The following is a 17,516-nucleotide window of genomic DNA, read 5'->3' as shown; positions in this document are numbered from 1 at the left end:
CCACACTTGGTTAGTTTCTATTTGGGGAAATTTTTCTTTGCACTAAGCAAACAATGGCCTCTCTGCAATTGATATTCTTCTGCAACTAGCTTAGTCCAACTGGATCTTCCAGATGATATCAATTGTCCTGTCCTTCCTCCATCTTCTCTTGTCAAGGCTAAATATCCTCAGTTCCTTCAAGTGGTATTCATACAGCCCAGACTCCTGGCTCTTCAAAATCTTCCTCTACACACTCTCCAGTGTCATCAGAACTTGTCTAAGTACTCTAGATGTGATCCGAATAGGGAGGAGGACAGTGAGGGATACTACCTCTCCCCTTTGGAATTATATAGGTCTAAGAGGGGTCCCAAGAAGACAAGTTTGTACTTGCCACATAAATGGGGATGTCCCAAGTTCAAAGTCTGCCTCTGACATCTCTTTGACCCTGGGTGAGTCACTTTAACTCTCTGAGCCTCAGTTTCCACATCTACAGATGAGAGGACTAGATCTGTTATTTCTTTGGCATAGAGAACTCCCATGTGAGGAAAGGTACAGAAACCCAAGTAAGTTAAAAAGCCAGTATGGGCTTGAAGTCATGTTCTCTTGGCTTTCAGGCTGGCTCTATAGCTATGGAAGTCAAACTTCCACTTTATAAAATGGGAATAATAACAGCCTTTAAAAGCTGCTAAGTAGTATAGTGAATGTGGTAAGAGTTGAATAGACAAATTCAAATCCAGCCTCAGTCACTAACCCAGTAATCCTGGGCACCTAATCACTCAAACCTTTGTCTCAGTTTCCCTAAAGGTAAAATGGTAGTAATCAGAACACCCATGTCCCAGGGTCAATCAGAAATCAAGTGAAAAGATTTTTGTAAAGATGCTAGCTATTTAACTCTAATATGTTGAATTCCAGTAGCAAAGTGCTCAAAGTATTAAAGCACAGTAAGTTCAAGGAATTGGAAGGAGGTGAGAATTGAGATCATGCATATAAAATGGTAAAAGTGGATTGAATCAGTCATATCGACTCCAAGGTAAGTAACTTGCAATATGTTCTACTCTGATATCTTTATCAGATGTGAACCCTTTTACTGACTCCTTAATCAGTTTGTAGGGAGAAAAATACTTCCAACAATTGGATAAAATGAAATGAAGCTCCACAGAGGTAATATTAAGACTCTTTGAAGAGTTGCCCCGTTTAGCACCCAGGAGTCCAATGACAGGCCAGTCAGAAGCAGTGACTGCTGAGTCTGCATCAGGAGTGAAGGACAAGTTAGACTCCCTGAGAAATAAAGGCAGCCTGAGGCTTCTTACGGTGAGCATTGGACAAAGCTTCATCATGTTTGAGGGGAAATCATCTATAAAGGAAAGAGGATTGCCAATAATCAGGACCTGGGAGTTTGCCCTTTCCCCATGAATTCTTTACCCTTGAGCCCACTTTTCAATGGGCTCAGTATAGAGTCATGGGGGAGGTGTCACAGACTTTGGAGGGGATTCTTTGTCCTACACCACCTGTGAAAATACCTGTTTCTAAAATTAAGTCAAGGGGGGAAGTAGACTCAACCAACCCAACCTGGGTTATTCATAGAACCTTAAGAAGTGAAAGACAGGATGTAATGATACCTCATTAGCAGTCAGAGGACCTGCATTCAAATCTTGAATTTACTACTTGTGGATTTCGGACAAATCACTTGACTTCACTTGGCCTCAGTTTCTTCATATGTAAACTGAGAGTTGTATCTCTTAGAGATGTCTCTTCCATCTCAGTCTCCAGCACTCAAACTGTCAAGATATTTTTGGAAACTGGCTAGTGTTAGCTAACCCTTCCACCTTCTTCTCATGTAGAAAGGTGATATCCTCTGCTAAATGTACTAAAAGGACTGTACCAAGTGAGATCACATTACCTGGAAGAGCTTAGCTAATTTTTCTACTATAAAGATAAAAGAACTCAGTAATTCAATGAAACCAAATTCTGGAGTCTCATTATTGATCATGGAATGACAAGAAACTCCAGGAAAATTTCAAAAGAAAAACCGTGAAATATATTGGATCTCAACAAGCAGAATTACACATACACACACACACACACGCACGCGCGCACGCACGCACGCACGCACACAAAGGAACAAAGCAGGAAAGCAGACATTGAAGAGATATGATGGGATGTCTCCCCAAAGAAAAGAGGCAGTAGGAGCCAATCTGGGGCCACAAAAATCCCAAACTGGAGGGTTGTTTGGCAGAACATAGACAGAAGAGAGAGCCCCTAGCTGAGATCAAAGAAAACTGAAATGGAATTGTTACCTTGGCTGCTAGACCTTGAAGCTAAGAGGCATAGGAATGGGAATTGTATGAACCTGGCTCACAAGTCATCTGGGGTCAAGCAGCTCACATGGGGTTTGGCTGGCCAACACCAGGTTTGGGCCCCTGGCAAACAATCACCAGAAAGAGAGAAGTCTCCCTGAAGGAGCAGTGATTGAGAATTCTCCTGAAGAGGTGTGCCCAGCAGAAACTGACCACAGCGCTGCCCTCTGTGAGGTTGCTGGGCTGGCTTTGGAAGGAATAGGAGAAACCAGACTACAACAGGAAGACTCTACTCCCCCCTCCCCACCAAACCTAGACTGTTATAGAGAGGGTCAGACCTATCACATCGAATAAGAGCCCAGCCCACACAAAAACAGCACCTTGATCTTTAAGGGAGTCCTGCAGGTGGAAACCCCAGGGATGGAGCGGCTAGTATCCTCTTGGCCATGAGCCAATATTCTCAGATGTGAAAAAAATCTTTGCTGGTATCATGAAATGGAGTCCAGATAAGTTACAGAAACACATCACCCACATTGGCCAACCAGGGAACTGACGGGTCTGCCATCCTGTCTGCTCCTCTGTGAGATACCCAAACTCTGCAGGAGAACTCAGTCCAGCTCCTAAGGGGACAAATGTAAGACAGCCTTTCCAGCCTTCATGTGCCATGGGCACCTGGCACTGGGATAGAAGCCAGGAAAAGTGTAGGGCTGGCCAGTACCAGACAATAGACATCAGTTTCTTCCCAGTCAGCCCAACCTAGTAGGGTGGCAATGAGCCTCCTTCTGTGGACTTTATTGATCAGAGAGGCGATTATGGCAGGAGCTCTGACCCCTAAGGGTCTGACCCCATCATCCTTGGGCTGGCTTGAGGGCCCAGGCACCTGCTCTGTTCACCAACCCCAGCTTGAAGGTAGAGTAAAGATCTAGACCCTACGTCTGTCCATTGGGTAGTGACTGCGTACAAAGGTGGGAGGGGTGAAGAAGAACCCAGAAGCCTCAGCCTCCATGGATGCCTACCAAGGTATAGAGAGAAGCCTTCCAACTGAGGCTACATTTGAAGAAGCCTCACCCCAGAGGAGTGGGAAGATAGGAAATGAGGGGTAGAGAAAAGGAACCCTTCAAAGTTGGTGGAGAAGGTACGGGAACCTATCTAATTTCTACCAAATTGCCCTCCAAAAAGCTATGACATAATGCCTCAAAATAAATTCTGGAATGCCATAGTCCATAAAAAGACAAGGGGAAGTCATTTTTAGTCCAAAACTTAGAAGGCCAGCACAGAGGATCTAGTTCACCAGGGGTGGAGGCAGAACAGCTCACCAGGGCAGCTGAAGCAGCAGCCAAGGCTTCTGGAACTCTTAGCCACAGACTGTAAGTGTGGGTTGGACTCCGAAGGAGATTAAGGGGTGCATTTGCTGCCTCTGGGTGCAAGACTCTTGCCAATACTAAGAACCAGGTCTCAGTCCCGGATATATCAGCACTTGCAATCATGCAAGGGATAAAATAGTGATAGGGTTATTACCAAACCAGAGCAAAGGCCAGGAGAGTATTAAATACACCTCTCTTTACATCATACTGTTCTAAGTAGGTTATACAGTGGAAGTAAACTATAGATTGACTATTAGCTGCTCTTCTATCCTAGAACAACAGCTGGTATCTTAAATAAGTGTTATATAAAGATTCAAAAATGTTTCTGGGGTACTATTTTTCCCTAATTACTTATGGTTTGGGGGTTTTTTTTTTGTAATATTGCCTGATCGGTTGTATGACTTTATGAAAGTGGAAATATTGCTCCCTTACACCAAAGCTAGTATAAGAAGGGGATTATCCTATATAATATCTGGGGTTATAGTATGTGGTATGTTATATGTGCTGGTTAAAATATTGAAGTGTCTGATTAAAAGATACAATGTTTTTGGTTATTTGAATTTTGGAGTTGCTGATTTAAGGAATGTTGGGGCTTTACAAGAGAAGTTGGATAAAATTGAGGCTACTTGTGAACAGTTGAAAAAATTAACTGGTATGGCTGACGATTTAAAGATTCAGGGACTAGAGAAGCTTGAAGGGGCTGTCCTAGAGGGATGTTAGATGTTACAAAAACTCTCCTTCAGCTTGATGGGAATTCAATCAGAGAGTCAAAACCTCCCTTCAGCTTGGTCAAAATCCAAGAAGGAAGTGAACTTAGTTATTTTCTGTTCAGACTCCCACAATTCCTACCTTACACCGAATCCTTTCCCAGGGCTTATCTCAAAATTCCCTTCTTTCAACTAACCCTGGAAAATCAGATTATCTCTAACTTAATCCTACAATATCACCTTAAAAGAAATTCAGCAGACAGATGCCCAATACCAGTTCTGAAAGAAGCTGGACAAAGAACCTGAAGCTTGGAACAGTGCCCCTTTCCCTACAGTTGCAGAGCCCAACTTTAACAGTTTTTTAAACTAAAAAAGAAAAAGGTAGGAAAATGAGCAAAAAAAGAAAAAAACATAGAAAATTATTTTGGTGACAATGTAGACTCAAACTCAAAAGAAGACAACAAAGTCAATATGGCTGCATCCAAAACCTCCAAGAAAAATTATAAATTGCCCTCCAGCCCAAAAAGAATTAGTGGAAGAAGGGCAGCTGGGTATCTCAGTGGATTGAGAGTCAGGCCTAGAGACGGGAGGTCCTAGGTTCAAATCCAGCCTCAAACACTTCCCAGCTGTGTGACCCTGGGCAAGTCACTTGACCCCCATTGCCCACCCTTACCACTCTTCCACCAAGGAGCCAATACACAGAAGTTAAGGGTTTTAAAAAAAAGAATTAGTGGAAGAGTTAAAAAAGTTAAAAAGAGTTAAAAAAGAGTTAAAAAATCAAATGAGAAAAGTAGAAGAAAAATGGGAAAAAGAAATGAGAGTGACACAAGAAAATCATGGAGAAAAAAGAGTTAACAGCTTGGTAAAGGAGGCACCAAAAAATACTGAAGATATTAATACCCTAAAAAACAAACAAACAAACAAACCAGAATAAGCCAATTGGTAAAAGAGGCTCAAAAATCCAAAGAAGAGAAGAACTCTTTAAAAAACAGAATTGGCCAAATGGGAAAAAAAATATACAAAAATGCACTGAAGAGAAAAACTTCTTGAAAGATAATAGAATTGGCCCTTTGGAAAAAGAGGTACAAAGCTCACTCAAGAAAATCATGACTTAAAAATTAGAATTGGGCAAGTGGAAGTCAATGAGGGAAGGACATACACAATCAATTGAGTATAGAAAGTTATATTACCTACAGGAAAGTAGGAAGGGAAGGGGATAACAGAAGCATGGGGGCTGATAGAAAAGAAGAAATTGGGGAAGATAGCCATCAGAAATTAAACAGGGATGAACAGAATGAAAAGCAATACACAGTAATCATAATGGTGCAAATTTTTTAAATAATTTTCCCTAATAAAGGCCTCATTTCTCAGAAACATAGAGAAATGGGTTCTATATATAAGAATACAAGTCATTCCCCAATTGGTAAATGATCAAAAGATATGAACAGACAGTTCTCAAAGAAATTCAAGTTCTTTATAGTCATGCAAAAGTGCTCTAAACCACTACCATTTAGAGAAAGCAAATTAAAACAACTCTGAGGTGCCACCCCACACCTATCATTTTGGCTATTATGATAGAAAAGGAAAATCATGAAACTTAGAGGGAATATAGGAAAATTAGGACACTAATGCATTCTTGGGGGTGTTGTCAACAAATTCAATCATCCAGAACAACAATTTGGGCCTATGCCCAAAGACCTATAAAACAATACAGAGCCTTTGACCCATCAATACAAGGTTTATATCCCAAAGATATTTTCTAAAGGGGCGTGTGTGTGTGTGTGTGTGTGTGTGTGTGTGTGTGTGTGTGAAGGATCTCTATTGCACAAAAGTTTTTGAAGTAGCTCTTTTTAGGGGGGCAAAGATTTGGAAAGTATGGGGATACTCATAATTGGGAAATGTCTGATTAAGTTTTAGTATATGATTATAATGGAATAGTATTGTGCTGTGAGAAATGACAAACAGGAGGAACTCAGAAAAAACTGGAAAGACTTACATGAACTGAAGCAAAGCGAAATCGGCAGAACCAAGAGAACGTTGTACAGTGACAGGAATACTTTACAATGAACAACTAAATAACTTAGTTATTCTCAGCAATATAATGATCCAAAACTGTCCCAAAGGATTCATGCTAAAAAATGACATCTACTTCCAGAGGAAAAGGAATTGAGTCTAAATCTAGACCAAAGCAAACTTTTTTTACTTTCTTAATTTAGTTCAATTTGATTTTCTTTCCACAAAAGGATTAATATGGGGAAATGTTTTACATGATTACACATGTAAAATCTATCTAAGATTGCTTAATATCTCAAGATGGGTGGGGAATTGGGGATGAGAGAGGTCAAGAGAGAATTTGAGACTCAATATTCTTTGAAAGATGTAATTGGGAAAAAATAAATTTAAATTAAAAAAAAAAAAAAGGAAAAAGCCCCTCTTCCCCCAAACTCATTGCTGGATCTAAGATTTAAAATGCCCCGGTATAACCAATAGTGCCAAGTTCCTGGGGTAATATTGGGGTTTGATGTGCCCCACAGAGAAGGTGACTCCTATCACTTAATAGGCCTCAGAAAATACTAGGGAGTTGGGAGAAGAACCCTCAGGAAACAGAGCTCTTTCAGGCACTATCCTTCCACTCACTCGTTCAGTTCCTAAAAGTTAATTCTAACTCTAATCCTAATTCTCAGAATTCTGTTTTTAATAGATTTCTCACTAGAGGTTTTGAGAAGATGCAAATATATCTTACCTGTGCAAGATACTTGGACATACTGACTGTGAGTGCAATCATGCTCTCTCCAGCCATCGTGTCTACAATCCCAGAGAGAAGATTCATTCCCATAGCAGGAAACATTAGCCAGCCAGAAGAGTCCAGGTACAACAGTCCAGTTCTGCTCCTGAGAAATATTAATGGTAGATGGACACCCCAGCTGCTTGCAGATCACAGACATCTCATTTCTGCTCCAGCCATCATTGCACACCAGACCCCAGCGGCCCTGGAATTTCACTTCCACTCTTCCATCACAACTGCTGCTTCCATTGGTCAACCTCAGTTCCATGTTAGAGTCCCCTGCAATAGACACAGGCTCAGACCGCTGGAGAATTCACAGGAAATTCAGCATAAATTCTATAATATTGTGCAGTATCTTTGACCACCTCTTTTCCCTTCCATTTTCTGAGAAGAAAAGGTGATTTCTTCCAGTTCCATCCCTGGTGAGCTCTGAGAAGAACACATTCCTTTTGAAAAAAGAAACCATCAAATCTCTCCTTAGCACCCTGGACTTCACATTAAAATAAGGACAGATGCTCAGCACAGCCTTCACATGGTACTTCTGCATAGAAACTTCTTTGATGCCTGCCTGCCTGCCTGCCTCTTCCGCTCTTAACCACATCTCCTCCTGTGGTTTTTATTTCTGAAACCTCCAGTCCCTGAATTTTTACACCAAGACCCACCCTGTTCCTGAAAGCCTGGAGATTTGGGAGAGTGATAAATGGTGGGAGGCAGTGTGGTATACTGGATACAACCCTGTCCTTAGACTTAGAAAGAACTAGGTTCAAACCCTTCCATGGACAAGCTACATGATCATGGGCAAACCACCTAACCTTTCCTGAGCTCCCTCTGCCTCACCTGTCAAAGCAACTAGAAACAACTGGAGTGCCCGTCTCACAAGATTGTTGTGAGGGTCACATGAGCCCCACTATAGAAAGCCTTCTTCTCCCAAAGGGGACTAGTATTTCTAGGGGACCAAACGATGGCACACGTCCTAGCTTGTTTCAATCGTGTTTTGGGATGGAACTTTTCAGAATGTCCTCCTCCTTAAAGAGCAATGATTCCTTCTAATTTCTCACATCTCGGCAGTTTTCAGACGAAGAAATCAAAAGTATCAATAATCACATGAAAAAATATTTTAAATCCCTCCTGATTAGAGAAATGCAAATCAAAACAACTCTGAGGTACCACCTCAGACGTAGCAGATCGGCCAACATGACATTAAAGGAAAATAATAAATGTTGGAGGGGATGTGGCAAAATTGGGACACTAACGCATTGCTGGTGGAGTTGGGAATTGATCCAAACATTCTGGAAGGCAATTTGGAATTATGCCCAAAGGGTTTTAAAAGAAAACATGCTCTTTGATCCAGCAATACTAGGTTTATGTCCCAAAAAGATAAAAAAAAAAGGTGGTGGTGGGGGGGGGGGAATGGACCTGTTTGTATAAAAATATTTATAGTTGTACTTTTTGTGGTGGCAAAAAATTAGAAAATGAGGAGGCATCCCTTGATTAGGGAATGGCTGAACAAATCGTGGTATATGATGGTGATGGAATACTACACAAGAAATGATGAACTGCTTGATTTCCATACAGGTTTGAAAGATATCCATAAACTGATGCGGAGTGAGATGAGCAGAACCAGGAGAACAAAACTACAAAAACTGAAACAATGTAGCATGATCATATTTAATTGGCTTTGTTACTAAAAGCAATGAAATTATCCAAGACAATTCTGAGGGACTTATGAGAAAGAATGCTATCCACATCAAGAGAAAGAACTTTGGGAGTAGAAATGCAGAAGAAAAGCATATGATTTATCACTTTATATGGGTATATGATTTGGGACTTTGGTTTTCAAAGATTGCTCTATTACAAAAATTAATAATATGGAAATAGGTTTTGAGTGATAATACACATATTATGTATTATGTGGAATTGTCTGCCGACTCTGGGAGGGGGGAGGGGAAGAACATGAATCATGTAAATATGAAAATACTTAAAAATAAACAAAAAAAGAATTTCTCCTATCTATTATTTACTTCTATCAAGTTGTCCATCCTCAATACACTTTTAAAATAGTGACCTAAAATAGGCCTTTGTGGGAATTTATTTTTCATATACTATGTTAATTCCTATATATTAGGGGGAAATACTGAGCATTCCTTTGTCTGAGAGCAATCTTCTCTTTTTTTGTATTCTCTTTGTCTTTGGGATTCCAAAGAATGTCTTCCTTTTTTTTTTTTTTAACAGAATTTGGTTAATAATTGAAGGGATTCTTTTTCCTGTGTATGTGTTTCCTATAATGTGGGGATGTGGAGGGGTGGATAAGTTAATAAACCACTTCTTAATTAGATATCACCAATTAATGATATCTTGGAATGGTCAAGGTGGGGAACTGAATAATGAGCTCCTAAATATTTATTAGACTTCTTAAGGCACTTGAGGTTGCCTCTAGTTTTTGAGAAACACTGATGGAGACCTCTATCACTTTATCATCGGTTATGATGTTGGTCTAACAAATTAACCTGATATAACCAATAAGCTTATACTCTTACCCCAAAATCGAGATAATTTTAATTGTAACATCTTTCTGGGAAAAAAGAGGTAGAGGGGTTTGGGAGAAACAGATGGCATAAAAAATAAAGCATAGTAGGATAGATGTGGTAATTAAAAAGCATTGATCTCTTTTATATCAGACATAAAATAGGGAAAGGTGATGAAAGATGAAGGGAGGGTGTTGAAGGCATACTACAGGAAAACAGGCCAATTAATGTACTCATGTTGGAGCTCACAATTAATAAGCCCATTTTGAAAATAATAATTGGACATTGTGTAATAAAAGTAATAAAACTCTTTCTACCTTCCCCAAAGTTTCTGAAGGATAATTTTGAATAGGAGAAAAGACTTTCATGTTCACAAAAATTCCAAGACACATTGTTTATGATGGCAGAAATTTGGCAGTAAATCAAGTGGCCTCTGATTTAGAAAAGACCAAGTAGATGATAGGCTATGCAAGCAATGTCAAAATGCATTTCATAGTGAATCCTAGGAGAGAAATCAAAGAAAGTCTTCATGAAGTGAAGCCTCCCTCAAAGAGAGACTCAAGAACAGACCTGGTGATGACTTGCCAGAATATAGAAAAGGCCATCAGATAGCCTGAGATCTAGATAAAAGTAAGGGTTGCTGCTGGAACTATGTGAAGGGAAAGCACAAACATGCCCCATCTTTCTTGAAGTGATCTGTCAGCTACACAAGGTGGAGGTTTTGGGTGCTACTGGTGAAAATCCTCTTCAACCTTGTTTTGCTCCATGTTTTCAGGGACTAGACCACATGCCGGTCCAGTACTGTAAATGTTGTGCTTTCTTGAAACCAAAATGGTCAGTAAAAAATTATGGTCATTTGTAGGATGCTCCTTAAGTTGTTCTTATCCCTTCACCACTGTGTAAATGGAGATTTTGAATCTTGGCCTTCATCCCCCTTAGTTTTCCCAAAGTCCCCAAAGTCCTTAGTTTTCCCAAAATTCCCTTTAATCTCTCCTGCGCCTCCATGTTTGCGTGGTCATGTTATTGTTTTATAAGTTGGCTGTAACTCCTCTCTCTCTCTCTCTCTCTCTCTCTCTCTTTGGTTCCTGGGAGAGAGCTAGTTAGTACCTTTTAGTTAGTCTCTTTTGTTAGTTTATTATTAATAAAATATTTATAAATATAATATTTGGTATTTTGCATATTAATTTTAATCTCCACACCACCACTTCCAGGTTGCCTCTGGCTTTGTTCTTTCTGAAATCTCCCTTATTCTACAGCTGGACAGTCTTTCTAGTCATAGTGATAGAGATGCAAGAATGTTTTTAAAGAGAGTATCAAGAAAACATCTCTTAATGAACAGAAAAAAGGGATACCAACCAACAGGACAACTTGGTATTACCTTGTTAAAGGCAACACATCTCTAATTGTCTATGACAAAAACTAAAGCCACATAAGAGGGGGTCTTGTGAGAACTTCTTAGGGAAGCCTCTTCAGTTTCCCTTTGTTTGCTAATGATTCTGATGTTCAGAATAAACAGGAAAGTGGCCTATTCGTGTTTCTAGCTGGCCAGCAGGGGCTGAACACCTCTGCTCTTCAGACCACAGTAAAAACATGTCTTGGACTTCCAAAGAGAAGGAGAGGCAGCACGGCTCCCTGGGTAAAGCACTGTCTTTTTAGTCCGAAGACCCGATTTGGAGGCCCAGACATTGTAAACAAAGCGGGGCATCTTTTTGCGTCTCCTCTTCCTCATCTCTACCATGAGCGCAATGATGTATGGACTTTATGCCTCTGAGCATTGGCTATCTCTAGGCTCCCTCACAGTTATTTCTAGTCCCTGATGATCCATCTCATAAGGTATTTGGCTTCAGAATAACTCTTTTGTGTCCGATTTTCTTCACATTAAATACAGTTTTCCTTTGCCACTTGCATCCAGCGTTCCTGTGATGGGGCCAAGAAGAATGAATCAAGTATGCTAACCCAGGTTGGGCAAGCCTAGTACTCACCAACACTGCTGGTAATAAAATAGGCACTCAAGAACAGAATGGGGAGCCCACAAATCCAGGAGTTCATCTGGGCCCAGTAGCTGCCAAACTCTGTGGGTAAAATACACCAAGTCAGGATTCATCGGACTTCCGAGGCATCGGTTGGCCCCATGGCCAGAGTTACAGTAATTTTTCTATCAGAGCAGCCAGGTGGTGCAGTGGCTGGGCCGGAAATCAGGAAAACTCCTCTTTCTGTGTCCCAATCCAGCCTCAGACAGTTACTAGGTGTGTGACCCCAGGCGAGTCACTTAATCCTTTTTGCCTCAGTTTCCTCATCTATAAAATAAGTTAAAGAGGAAATGGCAAACCATTCCAGTATCTTTGCCAAGAAAATTCCAAACAGGCTCCAAATAGTTGGACATGACTGAGAAACAAGAACAGAGGGACTTTTCTGCAAAATAACAAAAGTGTGACCTGGGAACCCAGTGCTGGCTCAAGAGAAACTCAGAGCCAGGCCTCCTTGAGCTCTGGGTAAATGCTGGTTGATACCAGATCTGTCAGATCCAGTGGGGAGGGGGAGTCTTAAGACTGAGATTTTTAAGCATGGCCTTCACATTGTCTCATTCCGCCTATCAAAAAAAAATTTTTTAACCCTTACCTTTCCTCTTAGAATCAATACTGTGTATTGGTTCCAAGGCAGAAGAGCGGTAAAGGGTAGGCCATGGGAGTTAAGTGACTTGCCCAGGGTCACACAGCTGGGAAGTGTCTAAGGTCAGATTTGAACCCAGGACCTCCTATCTCTAGGTCTGGCTCTTCATCCACTGAGCCACCCAGCTGTCCCCTCACCTGTCAATTCTTAAATCACGTTGGAGCAACTTTCCTCTGCTATGCCTAGTATGTGTTGTGGGTTTCCAAGTATGTGTGTTTTGGACTCTTAAGCATGGTGCCCCCTTCTGTTAGCCACTGCCTCTCCCCTGCCCATTCCTTATGGCTGCCCCTTCCTTCCCCATGGCTAACCCCTAGCTCTGCCTTCTTCACCTCTTCCTCCGAGTCCCCCTCGCACGTCCCATCGGGACATCATGAACTCCTTCATTCTTGACTTTCCCTTCTTCCAATACATTCCTCTGCAGTCAACATCCATACTTAGCGGAGATTCCAGCAAAGGGGAATCCACCCAGAACAACACAGAGACATAGACATGGTGTCGTGTAGGGCTGGGCTCTGCTGAATCCAGCCTTTCCCCTTCCCTGGGCCAGCTCTAGCCCTTCCTCTGAACCCATCCACGAGCCACACGGCTGATGAGTGGCTCCAAGTTGAGGTTCTCGGGGAAAGTTGCTGAAGGCAATGGCAGGGACCAGAGAAGCCCCACAAGGTGCATCCACCAAGGCTGGCCTGGATGGCCGCACTGTTGCACGTGGGGTGGTCACTCAGGGCTTACTGGTCAGTGGCCTTCTTGGCCTGACACTAAGTACCAACACACTAGTTCTTCACCAATGCACGGGCAGGGATCTGCCTCAGATTATTCAACTCAGATTTAAAAGCACGCTGTGCTCAGGACATCGTTATCATCCCTTTTTGTGGACATCTCTTGTCTCCCAATGAGGATGAAAGCTTTTTTGAAAAGTGGGTATTGCCTGGATATCAAACCGCTGAGGCTTTCAGTGAATATTGGTTGATTTGCATCACCAGAATGCCCCCTTGTAATCCTCTATTGCACATTCTAGACAAAAATATTGTCTCTTCTTGTCTATGTCCTTCTTATCATGCATCTCCTTCCTTCTTTTCCTTTGTTTTCCTTTCCTTTCCACCCACAAGAGGACCTCCTTGCAGTCTGACACTCCTATTGACTTTCATCCCTTAGCACCAATTTTTTTTAACCCTTAACTTCTGTATATTGGCTCCTAGGTGGAAGAGTGGTAAGGGTGGGCAATGGGGGTCAAGTGACTTGCCCAGGGTCACACAGCTGGGAAGTGTCTGAGGCCGGATTTGAACCTAGGACCTCCTGTCTCTAGGCCTGACTCTCAATCCACTGAGCTACCCAGCTGCCCCCTTAGCACCAGTCTTAAATCTGCTATTATCCTGGTCCTCTCTTCTTGCTCTTTAATTTCCAGAAATCTCAATTTGCCTCCAGGACTATATTGAATTCATCAGCATTTTCTATTTACTTTCTGTGTCTTCTCTCTGATGCACTCTTTCCCCACCCCAGTTCTTGCTCACTTGGACAGATTCCTATGCTATCCCAAAAGACATGAGAGGAAATGGAAAAGAAGAGACTCACGTGTGTGGGGAGAATCTGCAGATGATGTGCATCTGAATCTATTCATCTCTGTATCTTGTAAAGTCTGTGGTGCTGGAGTCCCTTCTCTTGTCTTCTTCTAAAAATTCCCTACCCAGACAAGGGAACCATCTGAGCTCTGGCAGTCACCTTTCCCTACTGGAAAAACTGAAAAATGGAGGGGGAGTTCTCTCAGAAGGAGAAGTCTACCCAAGAACTCCTACTCACGAGTTCTGCTTGGTTTGGCTGTTCTCATCAGGGAACAAGGAACAACAAAAGGAAATTGAGAAACTTGGACCACATAATTTTTTAAAAAATAAGGATGTTTGAATTGAATTGAATCTTGATGAACTGTCACTTTTTTCTGAATTTTACTCTGTTATATCTCTGCAGTATTGTAGAGAGGTATGTGTGATCCTTCAGCCTAAGAAAGGGAAAAAAAACTCAAGAAAATGAGATAAAACCTGAAGAGCCAGCTCAGAGTCTAAGTGGGCAAAATGCTGCTGCATTTGGTACCAGGTAGACACGAGTACCATGCTGCCTCAGTCAAATACGAGTTATGTGACCCCAGTGAAGCTACATGGCTCTTGGTCACTTCCAAACCATGTCATCATTCTCCCTTCTCCCATCCTCCTTACTTCCAACATAAGTAAACTCCTTGAGGGCAAGAACTGTCTTGCTTTTCTTTACACCTAACTGCTGCAGGAAGGACCAGGAGATCCCCAGGAGATTATAGATACCTAGAGAACTGCTAGAGAACTAGAAAAGATCTAGTAATAGGTAGGTAAAACAGTTATACACACATACAAAGTGAAATGAGCTGAACCAGGTAAACAATGCACAAATTTGCTACGGCAGTATAAATGGAAAGGACAGCCACAAAACAATTGAAAATGAAATTTGTGAATTATAAAGAACAAGCTTGATACCAAAAAGAGATAAGAGAAAACCTCTCCCCACCCCCTACATCCACTCCCATGTCCACTCCTTTCAAGAGGTATGGAACATTGCTTAGGTTTTCAGGATTTTTAAAAATAAACTTTGATTTTGATGTGTTTGTTTCCCTTTTGTTCCTCTTTGTTAAGTTTGTGGGTGGGGTGGTAGTCATAGTCGGTTATTATAATAATACATTTTGGGGAAGGGAAAGGAAGGGAAGGATGAGGGACGGTGAGAGGATTTCTGAGACTAAGATGAAAACTATTACAGCAGTTCAGTGGCTGATTCATACTCAACCCTCTCTACCTCTCCAGGTTCTTTCAGACTCTTATTCTGGAAATAGACATCCATTCAATATTCCTGTTGCTCCTAAAAAGGGAATGACAGTTGGTAACTGTCCATGGCTCCTCTCACCATCTATGTGAGTCCCAGACAAGAATGCTTTTTCCCTAGCTACTGCTCCCTTTTCTGTATTGTCTTTCACTTTTAGAATGCAAGTTCCTTGAGGACAGGAATTGTCTTACTTTTTAAATTTTGTTACCAGTGTCTGTCACAAAATACATGCTTAATAAATGCTTCTTGTCCATTTATTCAACAAAATCCTTCAATTTAAATATAGCCATTAAAAGTTCCCAAATCATTCACCTTGTCAAATCATGTCCCCCAAGACAGGCTAGATCTCATCTCCAGGGTTCTTATGATAACATCAAGAAGTCAGAGGTGACTCCCTAATGCTATCAATTCAAGTCTCCATTCCACTATGTTCTCTCCAATATTAGACACCAGTGGTAATAGCCTGTTTCACACAACAAATGAACACCAATGAGCTTTTACAAAGGTCTATTTACTGCAAAAATATAGCACACACAGCAATAACACACACTCATTCATTTACATGCATTTTGTTTGGGTTCTTCTTGCTAGGTCTGCATCCTCTAGACATGATATCTTCTGGCCTTCATGTCTTCTGCTAGTCAGGAACCTGACCTGCCATGCCACACTGACATATACAGACAGGTGACTCCGGGACTCCTATGGTTACTCATTGTGGTGAGTCTGGAATCGGATGAGGTTGGAGGTCCCCCAGATATTTAATTCACACACCTGGAAAGACTTTCACAAAGTGAAGCAGAGTCTGGAGGACACTGTATAAAATGATAGGTATATCCTACAATGAACAACTGTGAAGTATTCACAGCAATACAATGAGTCAAAATAATCTCAAAGGTCTCGTGATGAAAAATGTAAACTTCCAGAGAAAGAACTGAAAGAACCTAAATCTAGATGAAATCAAACTTTACTTATGTTCTGTCTTAATTTTTTTTGTTCAAGTTTCCTTCCAAAAAAGGATTAATATAGAAAGATGTTTTCTATGATTGCACATGTAAGATCTACATCAGAATGCTTACAATCTCAGTTTGGGAGATGTGAGTGAGAAAGGGGAGAAATTGAGACTAAAAATTCTTTTTAAAATGTTGAAAACTAGGGGCAGCTGGGTAGCTTAGTGGATTGAAAGTCAGGCCTAGAGACAGGAGGTCCTAGGTTCAAATCCAGCCTCAGACACTTCCTAGCTGTGTGAACCTGGGCAAGTCACTTGACCCCCATTGCCTACCCTTATCACTCTTCTGCCTTGGAGCCAATACACAGAAGTTAAGGGTTTAAAAAAAATAAAATAAAAATGTTAAAAACTAGAGTGAAATCATAAATAAATTAGGTGAACATAGAATAGTATACTTGTCAGATCTGTGGGAAAAGAAAAAATTTAAGACCAAGCAAGAGATAGAGAACATTGCAAAATGTAAAATGAAAGACTTTGATAATATCAAATTAAAAAGGATTTGTACAAACAAAACTAATGCAACCAAAGTTAGAAGGAAAGCAATAAACTGGGAGAACATTTTTATAACAAAACTCTCTGACAAAGGTTTAATTTCCCAAAAATATAAGGAACTAAGTCACATTTACAAAAAATCAAGCCATTCCCCAGTTGACAAATGGTCAAAGACATGAATAGGTAGTTTTCACATGATGTAACCAAAACGATCAATAATGTGGAGAAAATTGCACAGAAAGGGTTTGAAATGTTGGAGAGAAGAGTGGTTAACAATGAAGACAGTTGAAAGGGGGAGAGGAGAGACTGGAGAGAGTGACAGTTGCTCTCTGAGGAGGACATTCTTGACTGGACCTTGGGACAAGAGGGAGCTCTCTGCCTCTTGTGATAGAAATTACCTCTATTCCTGGAATTTTCCCAACTGTTTTCTGTTCCTGGATTCCTGTGGATCATGCCATCGACCAAAAGGATTTAAAGGGGCTGCTTGAACATAACACCAGTCTTTAGGACATTAGCCCAAAGAGACAGGCTAAACCAGCTCTGAAGGTCAGAATCACTCTTCCTCTTACTGTCAAAACTGCTAAAGACTTTGAACTTATAAAAGCTAGCATAGATATAGTACAGATTAGGAAGAAAGGAAACCTCCATAAGTCTGTGAGCCCTGGGCTCAGCCCAAACTCTAACAGAGACTTGAAAATCAATCTGTGCTTAAGGTTGAGGGCAATTCCTAACTTCCCTCTATCCTAATCCCTTCCCTTAACGGCATGTTATTAAACCTACTTTAGTTAAAATAAACCCAGTCAGATAATCGTTTGTAAGGGCAAAGGGACACTGAAGGGAGAAGTCATTGGCTCCC

The 17,516-nt window shown here is 41.1% G+C and overlaps 1 protein-coding gene across 1 annotated transcript in view; it reads right to left on the bottom strand.

Annotated features, from left to right (window-relative positions):
* Positions 1-13,942, bottom strand: part of CD163 (CD163 molecule) — a 66,625-nt gene extending 52,683 nt beyond the window's left edge. The window contains exons 1-3 of the mRNA XM_044679273.1: positions 13,897-13,942; positions 11,640-11,729; positions 7,091-7,411 (exon numbers count right to left, since the gene is read on the bottom strand). Coding sequence (XP_044535208.1) covers positions 7,091-7,411; positions 11,640-11,729; positions 13,897-13,942 — 457 coding nt within the window. The remainder of the gene's footprint in view (positions 1-7,090; positions 7,412-11,639; positions 11,730-13,896) is intronic.
* Positions 13,943-17,516: the final 3,574 nt, after the last annotated feature.

The sequence above is a fragment of the Gracilinanus agilis genome, chromosome 5 (assembly GCF_016433145.1).
Source record: "Gracilinanus agilis isolate LMUSP501 chromosome 5, AgileGrace, whole genome shotgun sequence".
Taxonomy (NCBI): Eukaryota; Metazoa; Chordata; class Mammalia; order Didelphimorphia; family Didelphidae; genus Gracilinanus; species Gracilinanus agilis.
This window is presented reverse-complemented; position numbering and strand designations above follow the sequence as displayed.